This window comes from Haliaeetus leucocephalus, unplaced genomic scaffold (genome assembly GCF_000737465.1).
Source record: "Haliaeetus leucocephalus isolate CR32 unplaced genomic scaffold, Haliaeetus_leucocephalus-4.0 Scaffold944, whole genome shotgun sequence".
Lineage (NCBI taxonomy): Eukaryota > Metazoa > Chordata > Aves > Accipitriformes > Accipitridae > Haliaeetus > Haliaeetus leucocephalus.
The window spans coordinates 3,806,389-3,827,091 of record NW_010973380.1 but is presented as its reverse complement, the minus strand read 5'-3'; the positions used below and the strand labels follow the sequence as shown (position 1 = coordinate 3,827,091).

Sequence of the window (20,703 nt, the reverse complement as noted above, 5' to 3'; positions counted from 1 at the left end):
GGGGAAGCGGGGGGCTGCCGGGGGGGGGTCCCCGGGTGGCGGAGGGCCGGGCGGTGATGCTGTGTGTGTGCCGGTTCCTTGCAGGCTACAGCAGCAGGTCCTCACGCAGGGCTCGGTGCGTTCGCTGCAAGCGGAGGAGGAGAGCGGCGGGGAGGCGGTGGGGGCCGCCTCCAGCCCCGCAGCCAGCCTCTCCAGCAAAGCGGCCACCTCCGCCATCTCCATCACATCCAGCGACAGTGAATGTGACATCTAACGCCACCGCCATGACAAACCGGGGGGGAGCGGGAGGTCCGGCTAACCGGTGCCTGCCTCCCTGCCTGCCGACACGGCCGGAGCAGCTGGGCTTGCGATCGCCCGGCCGCCGTCGCCAAAAGCCGGGGTACGGGGCTCTTCTCCCCAGCCACACGCCGCCCGCCCGATGCCTCCCTCCCAGTCCCGCAGCAGACTGCATTAAAAAACGTGATAAAAGTCGTTGTCGCCTTTATTTCGAAGGATTTGCAGAATTGATGCCTGAGAAAAAATAATTAAAGAAAGTCCAGAAAACGTAAAAAAAAAAAAAGAAAACAAAAAACCCGAATGCCAAGTTGCAAAATGTCTGAGCGCCTGCCCTTATCCCGCGGGGATGTTTCATGTTGAAAAGACGCTGTTCTTTTGGTTGGGTTTTGCTTTACTTTAAAGGGTTTTTTTTATATATATATATAATGTTTATTTACTTATTTAAGGGATTGCTATGGTAGATTTTTTCTATTATTATTATTAATTATTATTATTTTTGGCTTGTTCTCTATGTGCACAGGTGACTTGTAGAGCATGTGCAGGACGAAACTGTATGAAGCAGCCTAAAACCATAATAAAATATTTGGTGAACGACCCTCGCATCTGCTTTGAAATGACGGTGTCGGTCTCAAGCCCGCCAGTTTACGCAGAGCAGATCTCCGAGGCCACGGGGATTTCAGCAGCAGCTCGGCAGGAACCGAAATAGCCGGGTCCCGGGGACCGGGGGTGATGTTTTTGCGAGGCAGGGAGCCGGGGGGAGCCGGGCCGAAGCGAGGGGAGCGGGGCCGGGGCTGGCGGAGGATGCGGGTGCCCGGGGAAGGGAAGGAGAAGGCATCGCTGCAGCTTCTCCTCTCCCAAAAGCTTTTGGGATTATCGGCGGCGAATTTTCGGACAGGGACGAGGGAAAAGGAAGGGAAAACAAAAAAGGAAAAAAAACCCAAACAAACAAAAAAAAAAAAAAAAGGAGGAGAGTAATGGTTGGGGACAGCGCAGCCGGGGAAGCCCTCACCTGGCAACTGAAAGGAGAAGATGGGGAATGAACAGCTCTCCATGCCCGGGAAGGGCCGGATCGGGGGCGAAATCACACCAAATCCCGGCCCTGCGATGTGCCAGGGGCTGTCCCCTCCATCCGCCTCCCTCCTTTTGTTTTGCGGCGGTTTTGCTGGAGGAGACCAAACGCCAGGTCTAAGGAGCGTGCTAAGCTTTTTCCCCCAGCAGAAGGATTTTATATTATACAATTTGACATTGATCTTTAAATCGCCTGAGCTGTGCTTTTTTTGTCTGCTCGGTCTCATCGCGTTTACTTCCCTGTCCTCAGAGAGATGCCTCCCCAGTAAGCTGATTGCTCGGCTCGTTTTATTTAGCAGCCGAAGCCTTGTTCGGGGGAAGCCGGGCAGAGCCAACCCGCAGCGGCTGCGAGCAATGCCCCGGCTCCTGCTCGGCTCCGGCTCCCCTGCAAAGGCACGGAGGCGGCCGGGGGGGTCCCTGGGGGTGGGCACGGGGGCCAATTCAGCTCCGTGATAGATTAATTCAATCGTGCTGCCTTTTATCCAGAGGTATATTCCTGCCTCGGCGGTGGCTTTTCCCCTAAGTTAGCATTTAAAGCCTGAAAGGCGTTGGCACCGCCGATGTCTAAATTTACGTTTCATCCCCAATGCATGTGCCTTGCTTTTCCTTACAGACCATCCCAGGGACGGGGCAGGTAGCAGGTATTTATTAGCTGGTTTTTAAGTCCATTTACAAGCCACTATTTCCCTGGCGGGGTGTAATTCAGGGTGTCGGGAGCTGTGTTTTGCCAGAGCGGCGGATGGCAGGGCAGGGGAACGGGGGGGTTTCCAGCTTCTTTTAGGGGGTACCCACCTGCGGGGGGGGGCTGGAGAGCACCTTGCACCCCAACCCTCTGCCAGGTTTGTTGCCTCTTAAACCCCAGCGGGTTTGTGCCCGACAGAGCCGTGCGTGGTTTTGCTACTCAAACCTCAAACGAGGTGGGGATTTTGCCTCGGTTTTGGAGTTGGTGGGTTCGCTGGCGGGCAACGCTTCCCACCCACGAGTGTTTTGGGGGGAGCAAAAGCCGTTTTCCCCCTCAAAAAGGAATCGGCTGAAACACACCGTATTCTTTCTTTCCTTCGCCGGGAATCGGTGAAGCGGATTGCAATTTCTCCATTGGCTTCTGCTGGCATTTATTGTGGGGAATTAAAGCTTTCGAAAAGACATAGAGAGAGGTGGAGAATTAGATGAATATACAAGCTCAGCCTTTGATAACGAGGAATGACTTTCTAACTAAAAAAAGCTGGAATTTGGACAATAGGCAACGGCGTGAATATTATATATTTCGACAAAGGGTTTAAGTGGTCTGAAGGATGCTGGATCTCCCGAGTGGGCTATGGAGGGACCCTCCCGGGGATGCCCCGTGCCCCCAGCCGCAGCGAGGGCACAAAACCTTTCCCCTTCCGAAAGAGCGGAGCGGAGCACGGAGCCACCCTGAGAAGGGCAACCCCGGTCCCCGGGCTTGCTCGGGGTGGGAGAATCAGGAGAGCTGAGCATCCCCCAGCCCCGCTTATTCACCGCCGGAGCTCCGCAGGGACCGGGGCCGCGGGGCTGTACGGATAAGACCCACGGAAGAAAAACGCTTTCCCACCCCACCCCCCCTTTTTTTTTTTTTTCCTTCTGCCCTTTCCCTTCCCTCATTGAAAGGGAATGCCCTTCCCCTGGCATTTTCAGCAGGTTTGGGTTTTTTTTTTTCTAAAGATCAGCCCAAGCCATCGCCCTCCCGAGCCTTCGGCTGTTTTAAAAATAATAATAATAATCGGGGAAGAGGGAGGGAGCTTGTATTTACATTAAACAAAACGCTCAGAAAAGGGTCGCTAAAAAGTCTGCCTTGACCCCTCTCTCTCCGGTTTAACAAAGAAGGAAAATATTGTATCAAAAGTGAAGTGAATGAGGAGGGCGGAGAAGAGAAACGGCTTTTCCTCTATTCAGCTGGGGGGGTGGGGGAAGAAATGTTTGAATATTTCCGTTTCTTTTGAGAAGCGGGGCAGCCCCGGGCAGGGCTGAATGGGAAAGTCTTGTAAGCGGGCTGGGAGGCTGTCAAACTGCTCAGAGTAATCACTGCTAATGAAGGGGTCTCCAGCCCTCCCTGGGACAAAGGATGCTTACGAGTGCTCGCCGGGGCTGAATAGCTAATAAGTTTGCAAGGGGGAAAAATGAGTGAGCTGTCCGTAAATTGATTTTGCAAGAGCAAAAAAAAAAAAAAAAAGAAAGCAAAAGGCTTGCAGGTTGGGGAGAGCCTGGCCCCGGTGCAGCAGGGGACAGAAGGCCCACTTATCCGGGACGCATTGTCCCAGCCCCAGCGCTGCAGAGGAGGGCTGCTGCTGTTTGCGCTGGAAACCGGTGTGGAGGGCGGGCTGGGGGATACAGGAACCTTGGAAAAGCCACACTGGTCTTTCCAGGCCGGGAGTGCTGCCCCAGCTGCTGCCTGGCACACGCGAGTGCTCCCCACACGTCCATCTTTGCGCTCCAGTTTGCACCCGCCTTGCAGAGCACTCATCCCGGCCCCCAGCCCGATCCCACAGAAGGGAGCGACTGTTCCCTAATTCTCCTGCCACCCCCTTTTGCTCCTTATCTAACCATGGCATTTTCTTTGCAGAACAGAAAAAAGGGTGGGTGTCCGGAAAGCTGTTGAATATTTCACTTCCACCAGCACCGGGCTTGGGAGGGTTCCTTTACAACGGATCCGCTTTGGCTTGCTGGCCTGGGAGCTGGGGGGGTATCAGAGGTTAGAAAGGAGGCTGGGTTCATTGGGAAGCACCCTTGTGTGACAATAAGACCATGTAGCTCAGAGCTGGGGGAAACATGAGACTGAGCTGCATTTTGGACCTTTCACGCATCCAATTAAAGGCTTGGGAGGATCAGACTCTATCACAGATCCAGTTACCCCTGGCCGATGCAGGGGTAATACCATGAGAGAGAGTGTAACACTCCCCAGCGATGTCTGTACCTGCCTCTCAGCAACACTGGGCACTGGCTTTTTTATATTCATATTATTTCTTTCTTTTCCAGGAGAAGATCCAAATGTGCTTGCTGGAAGGGAGGGTGGAAGTGTGGGAGGCCAAAGGGAAAGGGCACTGTGGGGTGCAGAAGCTGCCAAACTTTGACCTATCCTCTCCCTTGTCCCCTCCCCAAGGCCACCCTGTAGCCCCAGCACCCACAAAGGACCCTGAACCCTGGGCTGACCTTGGCTTGCCCCCCCCCCCCCGAGGGGGGCCCAGAGAGTGAGACCTAGCTGGGAATCAAGTGAAGGAACATGACCATCTTAGATCCCCCAAGGGATACAGCACTTTGCACTCTATTGGCATTTATTCTTGGCAGCGGGGTGATGGATAAAGCGCTTGGATTTCTGTTCCCTTCTGTTTCAGGACAGGCTGCAAGACCCCCAGAAAAAGGCCAGGAAATGGCTCCCCTCCCTTCATTACTTGCTACATTCAGTCTAAGCCCCCTGCCAAATGCAGAAATTCCCTAGAGAGCCCATTTTAACCTTGCTACCTTCTGATCTGTGACATGGACCTCTCTGGCACACACCTTGCCCCGAAAGAAATATGGTTTGGAGGGAACTTTCCAGCTTCAAACGTTATAAAAGCAAAGTGGGTTCACATATTTGTCCCCTCTGCCTCTTCCCAGAGGTAGGGGAGATGCACTGTGTCCCCACAACCCTCCACACCTCGTTAGTTGTCCCCTTACACTTAGCAGAGTTGGTGCCACTCCATCCCACTGGACTCAGCCCTGGGACATCAGCCCTCAGCACCACTTCCACTCTTTCTGTCCCAGAAAGCATAAAAATGGTGCCAATCACCCAGTGCTTCCCCTCACAGACTCTTCTTGCACCGCATAAAGTAAAACCCAAGGGGGATTTCTTGCATCTTGGGATTGCCCTATAGCGCTGAGCTAAACCCCCACTGTGGCTTTCCCCACCATGACCCACGCACACGGCATGGGTGGGATGGGACCTGCGCCCTCTCCACTTATGGCTGGGGGAAAAGCGTCTCCTTTCCAGCAATGGCAAAGGAGGGGCTTGGTGGGATCTCCAGGACTCCCTGCCCACCGTGCCTATCCCAAGCCGAATAATGATGGAGACGGTGTCAGACAAGACTGGGAGCTTGCTATCCCCAAAATCTGGATTTGCAGCTCACCCTCAGACAACCAGGACAGCTTTGTTGGGAGGGTGTCCACATGGAGACCAGGCTCGTGGGGTGGTCTCTTTCCCCCAACATGCCTTCAGCCAGCACAGACTCCTGCCTGGAAAAAATCTGGCAGGTTTTTAGCTTTTAAATGTCACAGTAGAGACCTGTCATGGAGCAGGCAGCCACTTTGCCGTGTCTGCACTATCAAATGACATGTCCTGGCACTGCTGCCCACTGGTGCGGGCCCTGCTGCGTGCTTTTCAGCCCTCTCACCCTCCAAATAGGGTGGCTGTGTCCACAGTGCCGATGGGAAAGGCTCCACACCCTGTGCTGGCTATTGAGCCATTCCCCGGGGACCGTGTGGGTCAGCTCTGCCTGGTCTGAGGCAGTCCGTGACAGGAACTCTTCTAACGTTTTAATAGGATGAGTGCTGAACCTCAGTGCCCTTATACGTTTTAATGTACAGATACAGCTGGCCTAAATCACTTGAGACATCCCAAACAGCCTAAAGGATTTAGACACATCTCTTTATTTCCATTTAAAGCTGTTCCCCCTGATACTTTTTGTTTGTTTGTTATTTGTTAACAGTCTGATATAAAGCAAAGATGTGAAAAGAGCCATTATCATAACCTAGCGGCAGGAGCAGAAAGGGAGTGTCCATCTGTCCTGAGCACCCACACCTTATTTGCACTGGTCTCAGAAGTTCAATCCCTTAGAAAACTTCACACGAACTGAACGCATGTTTCCGAGGGGAGCCTCCAGGAGATACACAGCCACTGCTGAGATCTGCATACACACACAGAGGTATTGATCAGCGGAACAAGCTTCTCAGCCTTTATTCGATAACTCCATAGTAACCCGCAATGACACACTATTTGGGGCTTCACCAGGACAAGTGGGGAGTTTTATTCTAGCATTGTCTTCTCTTTTTCAAGACCAGTTGATTTCAATGGAGAGCTCTACAACAGGAGAGGAGGACATGATTTTTTTCAGCTGGAAGACTTTTGTGTTGAACCTTCTTTCAATGAACATTAGTGGCTCCATTTGGAACAGAGAGACCCCATTCCTCCCAATTTCACTACTGAAATACATGTGCTTCTTCAGAACCAGTTCTTGAAATGCTTTCATACCACATAGTTGTAATACCAAGGTAGCTGAGGACAGAATAATAGCTCTTCTTCTGGAACATCATGTTGTAGGATAATTCCCCATTAAATGTACAGTGAGGCCAGCCACACATAAGGACACACGGGTCCAGTGTTTTTCAGGCACTTCAAAGAAACACAAGGACATGCAACCATTCTCCAGGGAGCAAATTGCTGTGTCTATAAGCTGGGAATAAAGCCTTCTTGTAAACATCTTTATCAGGACATTTATATTGGAAACAGCTCTTCAGGCTAGGTTGTTTCTTAAGTCAATTTGTGGGTTGTTCTTCAAAATTACATTGGCTTGCAATCACTTTCTCACATGTCTGCTCACGTGCAGGTCGGCAGCTGGTCCCTGGAGCCACCATGGGGTCGGATGTCCCCAAAACTGACACGATGGAGGTTGATCTCCGCAGGTTGCCACCGTGGTCAGCGGGAGAGAGAAGTTTTCAGGTAGGTGACTCAGAGCACCTAATCTCACTCTAGTTACGCTAGCGTGGTAATCCGGCACCGTCAATCTGGCTCTGTTGCTTGGAGAGACAGTCCCACCCTCCTCCCCCTCCATCCTTAGCAGCAAGAAGATCTAGGCAGTTTTAACCGAGATCAGCTCTCTAATCAAGTTCACTGCCTGCGAAAGCTTGTCTCTGCCTATTGACCACAGAGGTAGATGACACTTCTGAGGCCAAAGTTGAGTTTCTGTGATTCTTGTTCCCACCCCATCGGTGATCCTTTTTATCCCTTGACATCTCCAAGCGCTGAAGGAGTGATGCTAACCAATTTGGTTGTTAGGCTTAAACTGCTGGAGTGTTTCCCAGCAGACTTGTTTAGCAGGTCACTTGTGGGTCAGAAGTACTTCAGCGCTTTAGTGGTGGGATGTCTCCTGTAGGGAATGGCTCTTGAAGCAATGCTAGAGTCACTTTGGTACTTACGAGCACATAGTTCACAGCTCCTTGGTGTATCTGCTCACCAGTTTCCAATTTTTTAAAGCTGTTTTCCCCAGTAATATTTCATTTTATTACTGTGCAATGCTAATAAGCATTCCTATTACAGTATTTTAGCTGGTCTTCACCATTTTCTTGTGGCTTTGCTTCTGCTCGAAACTCACTGCCTCCAGGAGCTGACAGGTCAACAGACTCATTTCTCTGTTCCGAAAGCTCTTCGCTAAAGAGCTGAGCTGCAGGAAGTCAGCTGAAAGTCTTCCTTACGGTGGCATCAGTGGTGTGCGTGGGGCTTTCACTCTGGGCCCCTGCAGTGTTGGGTCCTGCCTTTCACCCATCCTTCATCACCCATTGACTTTCAAGTGTCTCATCTCAAAACTAAGCGTTTGTAGCACTGGGGCCTTAAACAGCTGAAATATAAAAAATTAAGGTTTGTAATGCAGCCTCAGAGTAAAGTGAATGAGCTGATCTGTCTGTGCCTTGTTTTTTTAGAGACAAGTATTTGTTCTATTACTTATTGATGTTGCTAATTGCCATCTGAGGGCTTGGGCAGGAGGGGGAGCAGGCTGCATTGCTCGATGTGGAACCATTCTGAGATAAACGAGGTCTGAGAAGTAAAAAATTTTTGTAGCAGTCCTGGAATATGTGCAGCATTTTGCAAAGGCACCCAGTGCAGTGCATCTCCTTGCAGAGAGAGAGCTGACGGTGCTCAGCTCTTTTATTTAGGAAGCCACAAAAAAATAGTTGCTTCATTTTAAAGTCCTGAATTTGAAAATGCCAAGCCAAGAACTCAGGTTTGGGGCATGCTTGAAGGGAGGAAAAATCAATTTAAAAACATTTTTTAATGTCTTTGATTTTGGAAAATCAAATTTAAATACTTTGTCTCAATGTGGGATCAGAACACCCCAGCCAGGAAATGTTTGCCTTCCCGAATCAAAGACAAAAGTCCTCTCCCTCTCTCATGCCCACACACATCACACACATATATATACACACACACAGAGGGAGGAAAAGGAGGAGGATACGAGGGAGGGAGCTCTTAGTGTTGTGTCTAAACTAAATGTCCTTTACAGAAATAAATGTGCTCAAAGGAAAAAAAAAACACATTGCATCCACATTAGACATTTAATAGGTTATTTCTTTACATGTACAGTATACATCTTTTTATATAGCTGATATCTCTTGTATTGGAGCATGAACATTAACCTCCTACAATTCACCTTGGTTTGCAAACGGTAAGAATCAATTCACCTAAGACGGATGTTCACATCTAGTTAGCTTTCTGCATTATCTCAGCTGGAGAGGTCACTAAAAATAGTTGTATAGCACTTTAATTTTTCAACAGGGAGACTTTATTATCGTTTAGATCCATCATCGTTACTTTACCTACCATGGTTCTTCCAGCTGAAATAATGCACAGAGCTGGTAGTGGCTAAGTGTTTTCAGAGTTCATGCACTGATGAGCAGGACAGCTTGGACAATTTCTGAATTGCTAGCAACAGCAAACTGAGCAAGCTGCATGGACAGTGTAACACTGGTTCAGTAAATCCCCACTGCTTCAACTATTTCATCAAAAAATGCCTTTTTTTTCTGCTCTCCCACACTGCGGAAGCAGGACTGAGCTGTGACCATGGGCTACCCTGATCCTGCAAACCATTACCTTCATGAGTAGCGGTCCTCAGCCTCCCCGCTGGTCCCGCTGAAGTCAATGGGGTATTTGTGCCAAGAAGCATCAAGGGGCTGCAGGGTCACACCTGCATTGTGCGAGACAGGGTGACTGAAGAAAGGCTGTTCTTAACAGTGCTGCAGCATGATTTTCATTTGTTATCCTTATTACTTTTAACATTTTTCAGTGCTTTGTTAGCAGTAAGTCACCTTGCCGAGGCTCTCATGGCCTTCCAGGCATTAGAACTCGCTGTTCATATGTCACCTCTGTATGTCACTGTACATACATATGGATGTAGGTATACGTTTTGGCTGTTCAGGTTTGTTTGTGTTACTAGACTGACTCAGCCATTACAAGGTTTCCAAGTTTCACCTTCCACGTACGCACATGTGAGAGCACAGTGCCTTGGCCCAGTGCCTTGGCCCAGCTGCTCACACAGGTATTGCTCATCCTGTTTGCGTTTCTGGCATTTATTTAAGCAATGGGGGCAAGGCTCAGAGAAGACGTGAAATGCCTGGGAGCATCAGCAAAGTATCAGAAGACACAAAGAGCAATAGAGGAGACTGACTTCTTTGTTACATTGCAAAGTGGGTGTGATTAATGAAATCCTTCATTCATTTCTTTAATAGAATGGTATGAATTATTTGTTGCATAAATAAATGCTCTTTCTTTCAGCATTAGCTGCTGAGCTCTGCATTGCATCCTGCTGTCAATTCATACCAGATCCAAATACTCTTAACATTAGCAGAAAGGTTCCTGTTGACTTCAGTGGCTATTAGAGCAGGTCCTGCTACAACAACATGAAATTGCCATTTTCAGGGGTTTAATTAACTGGACATTAAAAACTTTGTAACAAGCTGCATAACAGAGCCTAGGAGAAATCTCTTTCCACAGTTGCAATTCTGCATTTTAACTCCAGAAGAGTTAACTCCAGGCATTGAGAAAATCCAGAGAGTACCTCACTGTCTTGGAGCTTGGTGAAATAGGCTACAGCTTTCCTACCAGAGGTAGAAGAAAACTGTCTCTTGATGGATATAAAAATGGATGGGTCTTCAGCTGTGTCAGTAAGAAAAGATGCTGACCTGGATTTCTCAGTCTGAGTGGTATATAAGTCAAATGAAAGTTAGCTGTCAAGCAGAAGTTTGGGAATATTTTCAGCTGCCAACACAGAATCATAGAATCATAGAATTGTTTAGGTTGGAAAAGACCCTTAAGATCATTGAGTCCAACCATTAACCTAGCACTGCCAAGTCCACCACCAACCCATGTCCCTAAGCATCACATCTGCACATCTTTTAAATACCTCCAGGGATGGTGACTCGACCACTTCCTTGGGCAGCCTGTTCCAATGCTTGACAGCCCTTTTGGTGAAGAAATTTTTCCTAATATTCAACCTAAACCTCCCCTGACCAACTTGAGGCCATGTCCTCTCATCCCATCACTTGTTACTTGGGAAAATAAACCTGCACCCACCTCGCTACAACCTCCTTTCAGGTAGTTGTAAAGAGCAATAAGGTCTCCCCTGAGCCTCATTTTCTCCAGACTAAACAACCCCAGTTCCCTCAGCTACTCCGTATAAGACTTGCTCTCTAGACCGTTCACCAGCTTCATTACCCTTCTTTGGTGCTCCAGCACCTCAGTGTCTTTCTTATAGTGAGGGGCCCAAAACTGAACACACTATTCGAGATGTGGCTTCACCAGTGCCTGGAACTGGGGGACAACCACTTCCCTAGTCCTGCTGGCCATAGTATTTCTGATACAAGCCAGGATGCTCTTGGCCTTGGCCACCTGGGCACACTGCTGGCTCATATTCAGCCGGCTGTCGACCAACACCCCCAGGTCCTTTCCCACCAGGCAGCTTTCCAGCCACTCTTCCCCAAGCCCGTAGCGTTGCATGGGGCTGTTGCGACCCAAGCGCAGGACCCGGCACTTAGCCTTGTTGAACCTCATACACTTGACCTCAGCCCATTGATCCCACCTATCCAGATCCTTCTGTAGAGTCTTTCTACCCTCAAGCAGATAGTCTTCTGATAATCAGACATCTCCTTGAATGATGGAAGAAGTACACATGTGTGGGTGTTGTGTGGTCATATTCCTTTCTCTCATTTCTGCATCAGAGAAATTTCAGGAACTGGTCCTAGCAAAATGAGCTGCTTGAATTTTTCATCCTGCAAATGTTTCTTCACACGGAGAGTCCTTCAGTGGGTGTTGCTCATACAAGTCAGGACCAATCACTTAATACCCCAGGATGAAAGCTCCAGGTTCCAGGGAAGTTCATGGACCTTTAAGTCAGGGATACAACAGATTAACAAAGCTCTTGGTAAAAGTCAGCAAATGCAGAAGTCTGTAAACTGGGGGCTATACTGACCTGATGGGTTAAACGTGGCTTTTATGTCCAACAAGGATGAAGCACACAGATAGCCTAGCACTACACACACTCACAGAATGGCTGTGTCCCTGCCACGGCCCAAGCTCACAGCCTCCCAGGCTCAAACTGCATCCCAGTGGCCTCTGCCTCCCACCCCAGGGCACTGGCATCTCTGCGGCACTGAGACATTAGAGGTGCCAGACCCCAAAGCCAACAGGAATTTGGGCAAGTCTGAGGCACTTCAAGGAAGCGCTTGGGTGTTTTCATGGTGGATCCTCTGCCCTGCAGTGACTGCCTGTTTGCTCCTGACAAACACTCCCTTGTCCATGTGCTCTTTGCTTTAGCATCATTTCGACCCCTGTGGTCTCCTCCTTTCTGCTCTTCCTCTTCCCCAGCCCACTTCCATCACCCACTGAGAGCCCCCCTCCCTGTCTCTCTCTGGAGCTTATCTAATCCCCACCTAGGCTCACGAAAAGACCTGGCACCAACATGCTGCTGCCACTTGGAACCCTCTGCTAAAGCTACGCACCTTCTTCACGCTCCCTGCCTGCCCTCACCGTACTGAGCCCAGAGGTCAGCATGACCTGACAGCAGCAGAAGGAGATGCCAGGAAAGAGCAGAAGAACATTGTGGTCCTGCAAGCCTCCCCCTCAGCTAGGGGCTTTCCGAGCCAGAATCATAGAATGGTTTGGGTTGGAAGGGACCTTAAAGATCACCTAGTTCCAACGCCTCTGCCATGGGCAGGGACACCTTCCACTAGCCCAGGTTGGTCAAAACCCCATCCAACCTGGCCTTGAACACTTCCAGGGATGGGGCATCCACAACTTCCCTGAGCAACCTGCTCCAGTGCCTCACCACCCTCACAGTGAAGAACTTCTTCCTTACATCTAATAATAATCTACCCTCTTTCAGTTTAAAGCCATTATCCCTTGCCCTATCACTACCTGCCCTTGTAAGAAGTCCCTCTAGCTTTCCTGTAGGCCCCCCTTAGGTATTGGAAGGCTGTTATAAGGTATCCCCAGAGCCTTCTCTTCTCCAGGCTGAACAACTCCAATTCCCTCAGCCTTTCTTCATAGAAGAGGTGCTCCAGCCCTCTCATCTTTGTGGCCCTCCTCTGGACTTGCTCCAACAGGTCCACATCCTTCTTATGTTGGGGGCCCCAGACCTGAATGCAGTACTCCAGGTGAGGTCTCACGAGAGAGGAGTAGACAGGCAGAACCACCTCCCTCGACCTGCTGGTCACGCTTCTTTTGATGCAGCCCAGGATATGGTTGGCTTTCTGGGCTGGAAGCACGCATTGCCAGGTCATGTTGAGCTTCTCATCAACCAACACCTCCAAGTCCTCCTCAGGGCTACTCTCAATCCACTCAGCACCCAGCCTGTATTTGTGCTTGGGATTGCCCCGACCCACAGGCAGGACCTTGCACTTGGCCTTGTTGGATCTCATGAAGTTCACATGGTCCCACCTCTCAAGCCTGTCAAGGTCCCTCTGGATGGCATCCCTTCCCTCCAGCGTGTTGACCACACCACACAGCTTGATGGTGTTGGCAAACTTGCTGAGGGTGCACTCGATCCCACTGTCCATGTCACTGACAAAGATGTTAAACAGTGCCGGTCCCAATACCGACCCCTGAGGAATGCCACTCATTACTGGTCTCCACTCAGACATCAAGCCGTTGACCGCAACTCTCTGAGTGTGACCATCCAGCCAATTCCTTATCTACTGAGTGGTCCATCCATCAAATCCATATCTCTCCAATTTAGAGACAAGGATGTCATGCAGGACAGTGTCAAATGCTTTGGACAAGTCCAGAAGAGGATTTCTCTCCCATGAACCTCCCTTTGAATGGTGGAAACTTTTACCAACCACAGCATCTCATGTCTCAGCATACCTGAACGTGGTGCTCCTCACGTTCAGCACAATGAGTTCTCGTCTGACTCATAGACACTCTGGCTACACAAATGATTATATCCTAACAGGTCGAGCAGTATTAATTGTTTCAGTGTCACCTGTCTGGAAGCTCTGCCCTGATCACCTTTTTTTGTGTCACCTGTAAGACGAAAAACAAACTAACAAAGCGTTATTTATCTCCTGCTGTAACAATCATCCATCTCTTAGAATCATATAAACCCATGATGTTTGAATGTTAATTCAAGGTTTTCCCTCCTTAATTATTAACCATTAAAGCACTGATTATTTTCAGCATGGATGTCTTCTTGATGCAAAATATACCAACAAATGCAAAGGCCACCACACATGGTAGGGATCCAGTGTTGATTAAAATGCATTATCCACAGAGTTTGTAACTCACACTGGCCACACTCTATGGATTATGCATTTTAATTTTATGGGGTTTAGGGCTGCAGGTGAAAGATTTAGCTACCTGGAGAAGAGCCTAATAGCACTGAAAGAAACAGGGGTGCTTTCAAAGGAAAGGAAAGATTCTCCTAATGTATTTTCAGTCTCTAGAAATACTCCGATTTCTCTGCTGTATCTGAAAGGAGCATTTCCACACTGAATTGCCAGCAAAGTGGTGGCCAAGCAAGTGTGGGACTGCAGATGCCCTGGTCCATGTTGGCTGCAGACACTACCAAAGCCCTTAAGGTGGTCTTGGTAGTACAAAGGACTAGATGTGACGGTAAGCAAGCAGTAGAGGAGCCAGTGCCAGGCATACAGACCCTGATGGGCACTATAACACATTCAGATTTATTTGCACCCCCTTTTGCATCCATAGTCCTCTGGAAGCCCCTCTGAGTGTGTGTGGGGGCAGAGGTTGGCACTAACCCCCATGTCTCTGCAGCTGATTTCAGACTCCAAGGCCATGCATACCGTTTCTTCAGTAGCATGAGCAGGTCCCCTGGTACTACCTCTGGGGCAAAAATAAATATATTCAGGCAGAGGAGAGGAGGTGGTGCTGGAGCACACAAAAACCAGCCGGCAGGGACTGTCCCTTTGCCTTTTGGGAAGGGGCAGCAGCCTGGATTAGGGTTAAACGGATTTGTGCTTGCAGGACCCTGGGCCTCTAATTGGTTTTTTTTTTTTTTTTAATTCCTGTAATCCTGGATGATTTGGAGCAGATGCTTCAAGATTACTGCCAGGGCCCAAAGGTGACTGCAGGAAGAAAACAGTCCGTGCCTGACTGGCAGCAGCATGGCAGGCTGGGGGTGTCACTGTGACCGGGGGGCTTCTCCCTTCCCTGCTGCTCAGAGGGGACACAGCACCAGTGAGGACTGGTCTGAGCTGGGTTTTGGCCCTGCACCAGGATTTGGGATGACTCAAAGTCACCTTTGCCCACCCAGCAGCCTGCAGGAGTGGGGGGGATGGAGCCCATTCCCCAGGAGGCAGATGATGGGAAAGACAAAAGCATACGGAGTTGCCAGGAGAATTTATTTTTTCTGCCTGCTCCCGAGCACGTGTGAAAATCCCCTGGGTGTTGGCAGAAACCCTCACACCTGAAACCCCAACGCCAGGCTGTGAATGTGCCCCACCAGTGACATCTCCCTGTATAACACATCAAAGGATAAAGCTTCAACCACTGTCAAATATAACACATCAAATACTGATGGGGATAGACTTTTTAGTAGGGTCTGTTGTGATAGGGCAAGGGGTAATGGTTTTAAACTAAAGGAGAGTAGATTTAGACTAGATAAAAGGAAGAAATCTTTTACAATGAGGGTGGTGAAGCACTGGCACAGGTTGCCCAGAGAGGTGGTGGATGCCCCATCCCTGGAAATATTCAAGGTCAGGTTGGACGGGACTCTGAGCAACCTGATCTAATTGAAGATGTCCCTGCTCGTTGCAGGGGGGTTGGACTAGATGACCTTTAACGGTCCCTTCCAAGCCAAACCATTCTGTGGTTCTGCGATTCGATGATAACCTGTTATACACGGGCTTGGTCTTGGCTTAGCACCATCCTGCAGCTTTTCTCCAGCGTGCTGCTGGATTTGGGCAGCTCCTGCCCAGCTTTCACAGGAAAGCCCAAGGCATCGTGTTGGCGAGAGAGACAACAAGAGGCATGGGAGAGGAGGGCAATGAGTTTGGTCCCTTGGATAAGTGAAAATGAAATTTCCTCTATACCAGCTCAGGGAATTCTGAGGATGTCTCAAAAAACCCCAGCCTATAACCACCTTCTGCACTGTAATAATGCAATAATTCATTTAAGATGATACCAAGAATACTTGGTGAATTCCTTGGGTTTTGTTGGCCCAGCAGGACTCCTTGCTGTCCACGCCAGCTCTTCCTTCCTCTGTCTCTTTACAGCTCCAGGTAGGGTGAGCTGTAGCCTGTATTTCATCTTTGGGAAACGGCTGCCTAACCTGATACAAAATATTAGGAGCCTATATCCAAAAGCAAACCTGTGTTTGTCTGTGGGTTCCAGCAATAATTTTGCAAGTGCCTAATGCTGCAACTTCAAGCAGCCATTTAGGCTAAAATCTCTTCTCTGATCTGAAATATTTAACAAATACCATACAAAGATATGTAATATCTGCAATATTCATAGCTTCACCGGCAGGCTGAAAACACTTGGATTTGGCATGGGGTTATTTGAGGTTTTCTTTTAAAGACCAGTAGATTTCTGTTGTTTCTTTGTCATTGAACATTGCCATACAACATTAATAACATGTAACTGATAATTCATAGGCCATTTGTGATAATATGAAGGCCCAGAGATGGTTGCAGTAAACAAAAGCATAACTTAAATAGCTTAAACAAGATGTGGTGTACAGGCTGACTTGTATGAGGCAGAGATTAACTACGATTATTAATAATTACAAGCCCCAAGCCAGGAAAGCACTTAAACACAATCTTATGCCCCATTGGCTTCCCAGGGCAGCCTCTCCATCAATGCCTGGGACACTTCAGCATGTGCCAACGCTCGGTGCTGGTCCAGGGTGGGCAGGAGCTGGGACGGCGCTGCCAGGGCTGCATCGACCCTATCGCATAAAAGCTGCTGTGCAGGTGGATGGCAGCGATGCCTTCCTCACGGGATGGGCATTGCCTCCTCCTTTGCTTGGAAAGGAAGGGAAGAGTTTATCTGGTAATGTTAACTTTAAAGGTTTGGATAGAAAAGCTTACAGCCAGACAGTTTTATCGCTGCTTGACAAAGCCAGCTGCTTAGAGAGGCTTTGGGGAGGGCTATTTAAAGCCACCGTTGATCCCCAGCCTACTCTCTGCACCTACGAGTCTCCTCGGCTGAAAAGGAACGAGACCTCAGACCTGCCGAGGGTGACAGGGAGAAAAGGGGTCCCGGCCACCCCGACTCCAGGGAAGCATGAAGGTGTGAGCGAGGACTGAAGATGTAGGTGGTGGTGTTGGCCGCAAGAAGGAGACCCAGATGAGCAGAGCTGTGTCCCCACACGCGGCGTCACGCTCCGGAGCTGTCTCGGCGTCGAGGCAGGGCTCACCGAGCTGGCACCGAGCGTCACCTCTTACGAGCCAGCGGTGGCTGCGTGGATCAGACACGCAGGTACCCTCCTTACCCGTTCTGAGCCGTGCCAGGGCTGGGCCAGGCGAGGTGATGGCAGGCACAGGCAGCGATGTCTGCAGGCGAGCCCATGGCCGAGGGCAGAAGGACGAGCTGGACCTGTGGGAGCTTTCACATTTTATTTTCTCCCAGGCAGGCAGACCTGAAGCAAAAAGTTCTGGATGGGAATCTGGGCTCCAGTTCCCACTCCAGCCTGCCTGTACCTGATCAAAGCTGCTCCAACAGACCCAGCCGCTGACTCCGGCCCCCCCCGGTCCCGGCCCTGGCGCGGAGCAACAGCTCCACCGTGTGCGGAGACGGGAGGGACACGGCCGGCTGCAGCTCCCGGTGGTCACAGTTATGCCTTTATTGACTATTTAATTTTTTTTTCCAAGTTAAAAAAAAAAAAAAATTAAAAAGCAAAGCAAGAAAACCCCGCTGTTTCGAGGGGCATCCTCTTACCCGCTTCTCAAGGAAGGATACATTTCGTTATTGCAGGACTAGACAGCCCAGTGTTTAATATTGCCAGAATTACAGCCCGGCCACATTGCGTCTCGTTAGAGCCTGCAGTAATTCTGCGTGGGCTTGGTTGTTTGCTTTTACCCCACGTTTGAACGCTTGCCGAGGGACAGGCTCTCACTGATTACCCTTTTCTGCTTCTTCCGAAAGGACGAGGTCACAGCTTTGTCATTTTTTTTTGGTTTGACTTGCAGTTTCGCGAAGGGCTGCAATCGTTCAGCAGTCCCACTGGAGTTTGCCTTTTGCCAAAACAGTCCAAACACAACAAACCACAAAACCATATTTTGTGCTCACTCAAATACGCTTACTCAGTGTCTGACCCCATCCTTTTGAAAGACTTCTCAGCTCGGTGCCAACCATGGCCAGGTCAGCGCTCACCCAGGGCAGCCTCGGAGATTTGTAGGACTGGGTTTCACTTCTACAAAGTTTAGCAGGATTTTGGACAAACGGTCCAGCCGCAGCACACGCAGCCGTGCCCACGCGATGCCAGGGTATCACTCCCGCTGACGGCTGTGACGGGACAGCGTTTGAGGTCGCTGCTCCTTCTGGGATGGGACCAGCTCCGGGCACACCCCAGGGATGATGTTTGTGGGGTAAGGGCTGGCAAACCTCACCTCCCAGCTTGGCGAATAAAAAACATGGGGCCGTGCTAAAGCTATATAAGAAGAAGGACCTCTGGGGCTAAATAGGTTGTGTTAATTGTTTCCCACTCCCTGGGGTTTCTCTCTGGCTTTTCTGCCCTGCAAAAGGCAAACCTGCCTCATCTGGATACACCAGTCCTGGGTCAAGCTATGAGGTTATTCCTTCCCAGTGTTAACTGCTGCTATTCCCCCCTCCCCAACACATATCCCCCTGTTGCAGTTGTTTGCAGGGAGGAGAGCACATTTATTTCCTTAGCGATCTCCGCAGGTGTTTGCTGTTATGTCTGTCCTTCCCCGATTAGGTCTGGGGGTCAAACACCCCTACAGCCCCCAGGAAGGCAGTGGTGGGTGTCAGGGTTGAGGGCTGACCGTTCCAGGCCAAATCCCTTACAAAAATCACATCACACAGGCTCTGCTCTTCCCTCTCCCCAGAGATGTCTCTGGCTGCAACTGATGCTGAAACCATCCCAGCAAAGCCCTAAATCCTGTGGGATCTGAGCTCTGGGAGGGGAAGCCCAGGTCTTTTGATGCCACCTTGTGGAAACCTTGCTATCCTGCCGTCACCAGTGTCTGTCACCTTGGGGACAGGGTTGAGGGCAGCAGGGTGGACTGCTGATGGTTGGGGAATATTTTGGCATGAGGTTGGGTGCAGCTGATCCCATTTAGGCTCAAGCATGCCCAGAAAAGCTGCTCTGGAGGGACGAGGATCATCCAAGCCAAGCAGCCGGGCAAGGGGAGCACAGGACAGTCCACTGGTAGTTGGCATTAGTTGTCATCGCAGCGGTGACGACAGGCAACATGAGGGTGGTGAGCCTTATGTCAGAACAAATGATCTGCTGTCAGGCATGTAAGTGCTGTGGCTTGTGCTCCTTGTACTCCTCCAACCTCTTGCGGCAAGTGTTGTGGCAAGAAAAGCAGCTGTTCTCAAAAGGATGGAGAGACCTGGAGTGAGCCTTGAACAGGCTTTAGGCGGTAAATCCAAAATTGCAGTGCAAACCCCCATAAGCTCAGCAGCCAGATAGCCAGCAAGGTCCCAATTCCTATCCACGCTGCTTGGAACAGAAAATCCTCTATATTTACACTGCTGTGCATGCCTACGCTGGCCTGGGGTGAGTAACAACCTGCTGACCAAGTCCTCTCCCATTGAGAAGGGTTACCAACTAATGCACCTTTGGATCCATGTCACCCTCGGCATTTTAATATATGAACAGGATTGAGGTCCTCATTAAATGCAATCACAGGTGCTTTCTGTTCATAAAAGCCAGCCCAAAAAAGAGGAAGATCTGCACTTACCCCCATCCACTGCAGTCCTAAGAACTTCCAAAGCATTCCTCCCAGGAGAGCATCCCTGCCAGCAGGCTGCAAGCTGCAGGATACTGGATTTATTGGAGGGTAGGAGGGGAACACCTTCCCTCCTGTTGAACCTGGACAACAGCAAAGTCAAGAATTTTCCTCTATTGTTGTTTTGCCAGGCTCATGCTTTACTGCTTCCTGTACGCAAAGATTTTGGCTAACCCGCCAGATAAGTTAGTGTCTGAGTGGCACTTCTCTGAGAGACAGGCAGAGCTTTTCCCAGCCATCACACAGCATCAGACATCCCCCGGATTACCAAATTTGCACAATCTGTGCCTTAAATCTTTCTGAATATCTTGCTTTAAGCCTATATACCCTGATGACGTGAAACTCAGCATTTTAGCTCATACCGATATCTTCTGATACCCGATACAAGCATCTTAACGTCATTTTTAATTTGGAAAGTATGGGCAATGAACAAGTATCTTTAAATTCTGAAAATAATTAGGAAGATGATGTATTTTTTTGTGTTTTCCTGTATTTAACTTCATCTTCCCCTTATGTTGACACGGTCCGGCTTACAGTTTAGAAACCACAATAACAGCAAAAGCTGCAAGTTATATTACCATAAATCAGGTGCCCACATCAAATACAGTCAGTGGGACCTGGCTGATTTACATCCAAGTTGTATTTCAGGACATCAGCTCTTTCAAGGTACTCTTGCAAACTTGTATTACCACCTGGGGTACTTTGGACGAGTACAACCCACATAGGAGGTCAGGAGCAAAATAGCTCTTGTTTTCCAGATACAGAACTGGAAACCCAGCAGCACGATCACTGCTTTGGGAGGGGAGTCCCAGGGATGCTGCTCTGCAATTCGCATGGTTGAAAAAGGGATTTATTGAGACAATGAGGAAATATCTGCTAAATTCTGTCCTGTACCATGAACCTACAACACGGTAGATACCAACAAGTGTGCTATCCCATGGAAGAAGACATAACCAACGTCAAGCCAAAAGCTGTGAAAATGTGACCGTCTGAAAAGTCAGGCTAGGATTTCTTTTTTAGCAGCAGTCAGTTTGCAGCTTAGTATAAATGTTATCACTTGAACATCCTTTGTTTTGTACCATTGGGATCACATTCAAAAAGGTGCAGCATGCTCTCATGTTTTCCTTTCTTTTAAAAACCTTTAGGATTGAACCACAAATGGTATTT

General features: G+C 49.4%; 1 protein-coding gene across 1 annotated transcript in view; it reads left to right on the top strand.

The window, feature by feature from the left end:
- Nucleotides 1-253, top strand: part of SIX6 (SIX homeobox 6) — a 1,971-nt gene extending 1,718 nt beyond the window's left edge. Inside the window, exon 2 of the mRNA XM_010584166.1 lies at nucleotides 85-253. Coding sequence (XP_010582468.1) covers nucleotides 85-253 — 169 coding nt within the window. The remainder of the gene's footprint in view (nucleotides 1-84) is intronic.
- The last annotated feature ends 20,450 nt before the right edge of the window (nucleotides 254-20,703 follow it).